The sequence below is a fragment of the Callospermophilus lateralis genome, chromosome 9 (assembly GCF_048772815.1).
Source record: "Callospermophilus lateralis isolate mCalLat2 chromosome 9, mCalLat2.hap1, whole genome shotgun sequence".
Lineage (NCBI taxonomy): Eukaryota > Metazoa > Chordata > Mammalia > Rodentia > Sciuridae > Callospermophilus > Callospermophilus lateralis.
Window position 1 is genome coordinate 7,731,730 of NC_135313.1, and position 8,621 is coordinate 7,740,350.

The following is an 8,621-nucleotide window of genomic DNA, read 5'->3' on the forward strand; positions in this document are numbered from 1 at the left end:
CTTCATGGAATCCAAACCAGCCTCCAACTGCCAGGATTTTCTGCAAATAATGCACCTAACACTCACCCAGCTTGTAAAGAAAATGGGCCAGGTGATTTTAAGAAGTTTTCGTTGTGTTTCCTAAGTTGAGCTTATACCGCCTCTCAGAGTTCAGCCAAGACACTGCCAGCACAAGGTCTCCCAAATGGAGGGCCTTAGGGAATGATTCTCCACCCTTTCCCGGCTGGCCCTGCCCCTGTCTATAAGGGCTTGGAGGACAAGCAGCCACACTACAAATGGGAGCACACCTGTAGCAGGATCAGGCTGCTGGACAGCTGGGCAGAGTCAAGAGGAAGCTGGCCTGCAAGACCAAACCGGACTGAGGTAGGCTCCAAGTAAAGCTGAGCCCAGGGTTTGCTGTCCCTATGAAGCAGTTTTTACCAGGAGGGAACCACAGAGTGGCCAAGAGCCTGAGGCAGGCAGGGCTGGCCCATATCCAAGACACAGGCTTGGAGAAAAAGGTTGACAACAGCAGGAGAGGCAGTGGGACCCAGGAAGGACTAGAGGCTGAGGATCCTGACCCCTGGGATCCTGCCAACAGTGCAGGAGAGATCGTGCCAGATTCTGGCACTTGGGCCTGGGAAAGTATGGTAGGCAGCTCAGAGATAGCCAAGCAGTTCATCTGGGGGCCCCTGACCCCCAAATTCCAGTTATAGTGATTCAGGGCCCTCAAGCTACAATCATAGCAAAGCCCACAGTGAGAAGGACATGTGGCATCCTACCAAAGTTGCTCATGAGCTATCGAGCATCCATTCCCAGAGCTGGGTCAGCCCAGGGAGTGCACCATGCACACAGCATTTGAATGAGGCTAAACAAGAGGGCACATGGTCACAATGCTGAGCACTAAAGGAACCCAGGGATTCAGAATCCAGGGTAGTTCATAACCCCGGAGATGGCAACCCTGGACCCCAGCTCTAGCTCTGGGGAGGCCTATGGTTTCCTCTCCAGGAAAAGAAGGACCAGGTCCCTAGGCTGGGGCACCAGCTCCCCAGATGGAAGGGATGGAAAATGACATTGACTTGCCTCTGACTGGGTTCTGGCAACAGAGAGGGAATAAGGTCTTGTAGAGGGGAGAGTACTAAAAGGTGACTGAGGCCATCCCTTCTCTGGGACCAGGGAACTAAAGGGCTCTTTCCTGTACTAAACAGAATAGAGGAGCCCCCTGCTGTTTTTCTGTGTCCACCAGAGGGCGCCCGTCCCTTGCTAATCTCCTAACTTGGGCTCCTTGGGAGGTCCTGTCCTGCTGCAGGGGACTTTGGGAGTGGGATCAAGGTGACCCTGGATCCACTGGACAGACACTCACACAACGGTTAAACACATACTAAGCTCAGAACCAGGGAAAGTGTGTACTGTCTGGGGCAGCAAGGGCTATTCTAGAACACAACTTTTGTGGAGTGAGGGCCTATAACTGGGACTGAGGATGCAGCACCTCAACAAGGCAGCCCTGGGTCCTGGCTCATGCTTCATCCTGTTGCCATTTTGCAGAGGAGATTGAGGCCTCAACATGGCTGCCCCTTCCATGTCTAGACTTAGGTTAAGCTTCTTTCATCTCTTCTGGGTAGTGGTTCACAGCAGGGCTGTAGCCTGAAGGACTTGGGTGAGACTTCATGCTTTGCTTGCTTCATGCAGCCTTTGTAGCACTTCACCTGCTTTAGAGACTCACCCTCCTGGGCTCTGGGCTTGGGAACATTCCAGGAATAAGCTGCTCTGGGCAGCAGAACAGACAGAGCCAGATAGTCTAGGCTCCAGAACCCACCCCCACCCCCTTTTTTTCAGCATGTGGAGTCCAAGCTTTTGCAGGAGTAATGAGGTATGTGCTTGGGAGTTAGAGGGTCCCTTCTTCTAAAGCCTCAATCTGTCTCTGATCCTGGGGCAGGTGCTGGTGGGCAGCTCCATGTTGGACAGATAGCCTGGCATCTGAGCAGCCCAGAGAAGATGGCTAAGCTCTAGCCACTAGAAAGACAAACCCCTCCCAGGATTCTGGCATCTGGTGTGAAGCCCAAAGATGGGGAGAAAAGGTGTGGAATAGGCTGACACGGTACACATGGTAGAGATGGTACGTGGGGTCTGCAGGAGACGGGCATTATAGGAGCTCTCCTAAATGCACTTATTTCTCTTTGTCGCAGCACCTCACCTTAACTCTGATCCTCAAGCCTCTTCAGGACGTTTTCCTCCTTTAACCTGTGGCTTCCCCAAACATTACCTGGCTGGCTATTTAGACCTTCTGTCCTGGCCCCTCCTTGCTCGAGCTTCACACACACCAACATCTGCCAGATCAGGAAGATGGCCAGTGCTTCCTGCCCCCAAATTTTCCACTTCCATTGTTGATTTAAATGCCACCACCCCAGGGAAGCCCTGACTACTTGAACTTCCTTGTCCATGTGCTTATAGCCCCCTTGCCCATTGTGCAGCAGTGTCCAAAATCAATAGCACTGAGAGGTTGTGGATGAATGTCCAGTTTCTTACAATTTGCCCCTCCCCCAGGCCATCTTAAAGAATGACTCAATGCAAATGGTGGGGACCTGAGATGGTGGAAGGTGGGGAGACCCCAGCACCTCCTCCCATCAGGAGAGTATGGGATCCCAGGTGCTATTTTTTAGTTCTAGGTGGACACAATACATTTATTTTTATGTGATGAGGATCAAACCCAGTGCCTCACATTTCTTACAGTAAATCAGTACGTCCCCTACCAAGTCAGCTCAAAGGTGAAGCAAGTCCCCTCAGGGTCAGAGGATTGTGGGGAGGGCAGGTGAGCATCCAGACACATGGATTCTCAGTTCTCATACCCTACTCTGCCCACCAGCTGCCCCTGCCTGCTGGACAGTCATAGGTCCAACTCGGGGTACTTAAGTCTCCCAGACCCTTGCTGGCACCCAGCAGTGTCTCCCTGGGATCTATAGCTCCATGACTCCTCCAATTGATTGCTGCAAAGCAGCCTGCCTCACCTCCTGTCTTTACAACCCAGATCTGAAAACCCGAATGGCCCAATATTGCCTCCTGAGTGCTCAAGGGACATACAGTGGGTCTGCCAAATTAATCAGGGCCCTAAACATAGTAGATAAAAGGGATAATACCATGTTATCACTAGAGGAGCCATTAGGGGCTGAGGTGACCAGCCCTAAAGTATTACAAAGCCACCACTGGGATGAGTCTGCACCGTTCCCACTTGGCCTGTGCTACCAACTGGAGCTTTACAGAATGACTGATCTACATCTAGCCTACTTCTTCAGTGTCTGGGGACTCTTCTTTCCAGGGCAGAGACCCATTTTTCGGCACCCAGACAAGACCTCTTGGTATAATCAATACTAATCCATTAAACAGCCCTCACTTCCTCCCCTGGTTCCACCACCCATTGGCCAAGATCCAGCTGCAGCAAGGCCCGGACCACACCCCAAAAGCTGACTACAAAATAGTCCCTGGCCACTCACCAGGGATGTTGGCCCTACATGAGTGTACCCTCCCCAGAAGCAATGCCTTCAACCCACTGAACCCAGGAAAGATCCTCCTGCCTGTCCAAGACCCCTCCCGGAAGACTGAAGACACCAAACAAACAGCAGACTTGAGACTGCTTTGTTAGAACAACTCAGCAAAATAAAATTCCGGTTTATTGTTGGACAACATTGTTTCACACATACATCAAACAGGCCAAAAAAATAAACAGCAACTTCATAGACAAAAAAAGGAAAAAAAAAAAAAAAGAAACCTTTTTATCTTTGGCCTTTTTAACCATCTCATACAAACCAACTACTTATAGTACAGCTAAAGTACATACACAAAAAGTTACTGGAATGCTCGGAATAAGATTGTTTTTTTTGTTGTTGTTTTTGCTTTTTTTACAAGGTTTTTTTTCTCCTTTGAGATTATAATGAACATGGTCACACCACAAGTAAAGTCAGAAGTAGGACAGAGAACGCTCCAAAGGCTGGTTTGGTCATCCGAGATCATTAAAAATGGCTGACCCCTAACAATATGTACAAAAATATAAAATGTAAATAAAAAATACAAACAAATTTTCCTTTTTTAAAGTACTTTTAAGAAAAAAAGCAGGGCCTTGGAAGTTTTGGTTCTTTTTTCCTCCCCTCTTGCAAATTCACGTTGTGGTTTTGGTTGGGTGGTGAAGAGCGCACGTCATCTGCGGGTGGCACTGCCCATGGTGGGCGGGCGGGCGGGCCTCTCTACTCGAAGGTGACCACGTTTAGATTCTGAGACGGGAAGTGGAGGGTGAATAGGTCACGGTGGCCTTTTATTTTTAGTTTAACTTTTCCTTTTTTGCTGTCTAGTCATCCTCATCGGTCTTCTGCTTCTTGGTATCAACATCATCATCCTGTGCAAAGAAAGAGTTATCAAGGCATTGGTAGCTCCACAGCTAAATCCCCTTCCCATCTCTGCTAAGATGTGATTCTCTGTGCTCATGGCTCCCCCCTCCACACTACCCTGTGATCATTCTCTCCAGCTTTGGTGCTATAGGTGAAGTTCAGCTAGAGATGAGGGAAACCACATCCCTTCCCAAGCTAGAACCCACCTCGTCATCTTCAGCTGCCCGTTTGCCCGTAGCTGCCTCAGCCTCCTCATCTTCATCTCCATCCTCTTCCTCACCTGGAGAGAACCAAGGGCCAGGTAAATCACTGACCACGCTCTGCTTCCCAAGTGGACAGATCAAGGAACTACCCATGCAGCTGCACCCAGAGGCCAGACCAATACTTAAGTGATGGTAGGCTTTGGAAGCTGCAGAGGGCACTGCCCAATGGGAGTGAGCAAGAGGGTGTGGCGCTGGCTGAAAAAAGACCCTGCCTCTGTGGTACTAGCCCAGTTCCACATGGTCCACTTTTCCCAATATCCCAGTAGGTTACCAGAGACCAACAGACAAGGTCAGGAAAAGGAAAGAGCTAAGTAGAGACAAAACTACTCACCATCACCTTCCTCCTCCTCCTCCTCTTCCTCACCACCCTCTTCCTCTTCTTCATCTACCTCATTGTCAGCCTCCTGCTCCCCATTTTCCTCATTCTGCTCAACAAGAAAAGTAACAGTCAATAATAAGCCGGCCCCAAATTGGAAGACAGCATGGCTCATGCTGCCACTCTGGAGACTGCCCAATGCTTCCATAGTCCAACCATCTAGGAGAATCCCTGCTCAACACCTTCACCATGCTACATGAAAAACCGTAACAGGAACTGCTCTGTATGTAGCCTCCTTCCAACCGGAGCCAAGCCCAAATTTAATAAGAAAAACATGAGGACAGGGAAAGCCAGGGGTCAGAGCCAGGTGGACACTCACAGCATTCCCATTAGCAGGGGCGTCTCTTCCATTCTCTGCCTCCTCCACAACTTCCTTCTTCTCCTTTAAGTCCTTCAAAAGGGAAGAGGGAACCAATTAGTCTTTTTGAGTAACCCAGGGCTGGCAAAGGGGCGAAGAACCACACATGTAGGAGGGTCACCTCTTACAGCTGGGGGAGGACTGTCACACAATTGTGCCTGTGACCACATTTCCCATCAACTCCCAACCCTCGGATATACACTAAAGGACCTCACTGCCCATTCCCACTGCTCCCGGTGCCTCTCACTTAAAAATCCATGTGGCACACCAAGCCCTAAACCCGTCAGGCCGGGAGGACAGGACAGAACACTTGTCCTTACTCTCGTCTAGGACTTGTTTCCAGCTCTAGCTCCGCCCCTCAACTCCTTCTTGGAAGGCAGCAGGTATGTGCCATAAATAAGGTAATGGAGGGAGGGGCCTGCTGCTGCGGGAGCCCTCCCGGGCTAACCAGCCTGGGAAGGTAATGGCCAGCGGAGCACGGAAGAGAGCCTAGGCCCTTACAGGCGCGGGTGTCTGAAGAAACACCAGTCGCAAGGAAGTGACAACAACTGTCCCAAGAGGCTGCGCAATCTGTTGCCTGGGGAAGCGCGCGCCTGTGCCGAGCCCGGCCAGCCTCCATTTCTGGCTGGTAATACCCACTTGCCCACCGACAGCCCTCGCGACAGCTCAGCTCAGTGTCAGTGGGACCGAACCTCGGGTCGGACTCCACCAGGCTTGCGAGGGTAGCGGGCTGTGAGCGCTCTGTAACTTTCTCCACCCCGCGGGGCCCAGTTGGCCACCAATGCCACCAGGCATCCGACACAGGAAGCCGAGCCGCTCAGCAGAGGTGCTCAGTAGAGGTCCACGGAAAGGTCCTGGGGCACCTGTAGGTCCTTAAGTTCCCGCCAGCAAGCTGGCCTTCGTGAACCCCGGAGCCGCCCGCTCCCGCCCCCTGGCGGCCAAAGCCCCGGGGAGTGGGTGGGGGCGGGGAGGTAGCGGTGCGCAGGCGCACGGCCCCCGCCCGGCGAACTACGCGCGCGGGCCTCGGCACGCACCGCGCGCACGGAGCACGTGGCCCGGGGCCGCCAAGTGCCCCCGGGCCCCAGGAGACTCGCAGCCCGAGGGCAACTAGCCCTGCGGACCGCGCGTGTCGCACGCCAGTTTCCCGACCTCTCGACGCCCCCTGCCGCCACTCTGGCAGGCTGGACTTGTTGGCCTCAGTCTCTGCACTTGGCGGGCAAAGTCCCGCGGGAGGTCGCCCCAAAGTCGGCTGGGCCGTTTCAGTTATGGGACCGTCGAGGGGGCGCGCTCCCAGGCTCCTGGCGGCCCTCGAAGGAATTCATCTAACAGGAAGGTGAATGCGAAGCGCCACGGGTGGTGGAGTGGGCTCCCCACACACCGGTCCCCGAGTCAGACCCAGAAGGGACTGAAGAGAACCCCTCCAGAGATCCCAGTCTTGAACTCTGCTCCACCAGGGGAGTCGCTCCTGGGAGAGCCGAAGGTGACGCCAGGGGCACATGGGTTAAGGAGACGCCAAGGTGACTCGCGCCAGGTCCCGAAGGGGCACGAGGGGCGAGGACTAGGGCCGAAAGGTTAAAAAGACAGTCCCTTCTGAAAGGCCGTGCTCGCGCCGAGGGCGGAGACGCTCCCCAGGGCGAGCAGCGGGAGCGACCGGGCGCTGCAGCCGAGCCGCTGCTGCGCGCAGCACCTTCGCGCCGAGGGCAGCGAGCCCGCCGGGCGCCCTGGTGCTCCCCCGCCCGGCCCCATCAGCCGGCGGCCGCGGCGTTCGCCCGCAGCTCCCCTGCCAGCCGCGCACACGGTGCTCCCAGGCAACCGCGGGGGGCGCCTACCGTCGCCCCACTGCTTCACTCACTCTCCGTTTCCTCCTCCAGCGCGTGGGCTCGCCTCCTCGGCCAAGGCGGGCACCGCTGAATTACTGAAGCTGGGCGACCGCTCCCGGCGTTCTCCCCACGGACGGCCCCCACCCCCGCTTCCCCGAGAGCCCAGGCGGAGACCCTTCACACCTCCGCTGAGACACCGACGTAGCGGCCGGCGGCCCGTCGCCCTACCGCTTTGCCGCGGCTCACTCCGCATAAACCACCGCCTGCCCACTGCAGGGCGCGAAACCCGGCGGCCTGGCGCCGAACAAAGAGCAGCGCGGCCGGCGGGCGCTCACCACACTTTCCGCAGCCGGCCCGCGCCCGCACACGCGCCCCAGCACTTCCGATTCCCAACGCGCTCGAGTTTCAAAGTTATTTCCGTGCGCCGTGCCGGCAGAAGACCCCAGCCCAGCCCCTCTCCAACCTCCGCCGCGCAGACTAACAAGTTTCGAGGGTTTCGGGTCAGCTTTCCCGGAGCCCCTCAACCTTCGCTCCGGGGTGCCGGGCACGCTCCCCGCGGGCAGCACGTCTACCCGCGCTGCTTCCCGCCCCCTCCCCCGCACACAAAGAGTAGGCTGCCTGGGGGCACCGCGCTGCCGGCGGGCTCCCCGCGGGAGGTAGCAACTGCGTGCACCGAGCAGGTCAGCCTCCGCGCGCCAAACACCGCACGGGCGACGGCGGCGGCGCGCGGACCCCGAGGGGACGGGCGGCGTCCAGTCTTACCTTGGTAGTGATTTCAGAGCTAGTGTCCACGGCTGCGTCTGACATGGTGGGGCACGCCGGTGATCCGATGCAGTGGGCTAAAAAGGAAACTAGAGTTCAGGGACTCTGGCGATAAAGCTGCCGGAGTCCGCGGCGGAGGAGGAGGCGCGCGGCGGAGGTGGTTGCGGCGAGTGGGGAGCTGGACCCAGGAACAATGCAAAGATGGCTTTTCAGAGCAGCCAGTGGGGGACTCACGCGGCGCCAGAACCTTTAATATAGATTAGTGGGCGGCGCTCGGCCGCCCTTGCCCAAAGACTATTGGCTGAGCGCAGGGAGCGGGCGTTCGTTCATTGGCTCGATTCCGAACAATGGGCAAGCGTGCTTAAAGCGGCAGTGCCTCCGCGCTGCCCGCGCTGCGCAGTCGCGGGTCGCGCTGTCATTCAGGGTCTGAGTTTGTTGGGTCTCGGCTTCGCGGAGAGCGCGGGGGAGGGGTGCGCGGGCGCGCCCAGGGTGCGCGCTCCCGTCGCTGTTTTGCTAGGGCTGCTGACGCAGAAAGCCAAAGCGCGGCAAAGCTGCCCGCCCAGCCCCCTCCCCCTCCTCGAGACTGCTCGGAAGGAGGTGGAGGGAAGAGGAGGCGGTGGCGGGCGCACGACGGCTGCCAGCGAGGGGGAGGGGACGGGAGTGCTGGGCCGCGCTGGCCCCGGGCGG

General features: G+C 56.3%; 1 protein-coding gene across 1 annotated transcript; it reads right to left on the reverse strand.

The window, feature by feature from the left end:
• Positions 1-3,608: 3,608 nt before the first annotated feature.
• Ptma (prothymosin alpha) lies at positions 3,609-8,177 on the reverse strand. Its single transcript, XM_076866134.1, has 5 exons — positions 7,935-8,177; positions 5,314-5,385; positions 4,950-5,043; positions 4,562-4,635; positions 3,609-4,363 (listed from the first exon to the last, which is right to left on the reverse strand). Exons 1-5 carry the CDS (start codon positions 7,977-7,979, stop codon positions 4,316-4,318), a joined length of 333 nt encoding a protein of 110 aa, XP_076722249.1. The 5' UTR covers positions 7,980-8,177; the 3' UTR covers positions 3,609-4,315.
• Between the last annotated feature and the right edge of the window lie 444 nt (positions 8,178-8,621).

What these genes read in the sequence shown, in the direction of transcription:
- Ptma (XM_076866134.1), bottom strand. Translation starts at nt 7,979, where the DNA reads ATGTCAGACGCAGCCGTGGACACTAGCTCTGAAATCACTACCAAG. An exon ending in CCCCTGCTAATGGGAATGCT is followed by an intron (nt 5,044 to 5,313) that starts GTGAGTGTCCAC and finishes CTTGTTGAGCAG; the next exon opens with AATGAGGAAAATGGGGAGCA. An exon ending in GGAGGAGGAGGAAGGTGATG is followed by an intron (nt 4,636 to 4,949) that starts GTGAGTAGTTTT and finishes GGTTCTCTCCAG; the next exon opens with GTGAGGAAGAGGATGGAGAT.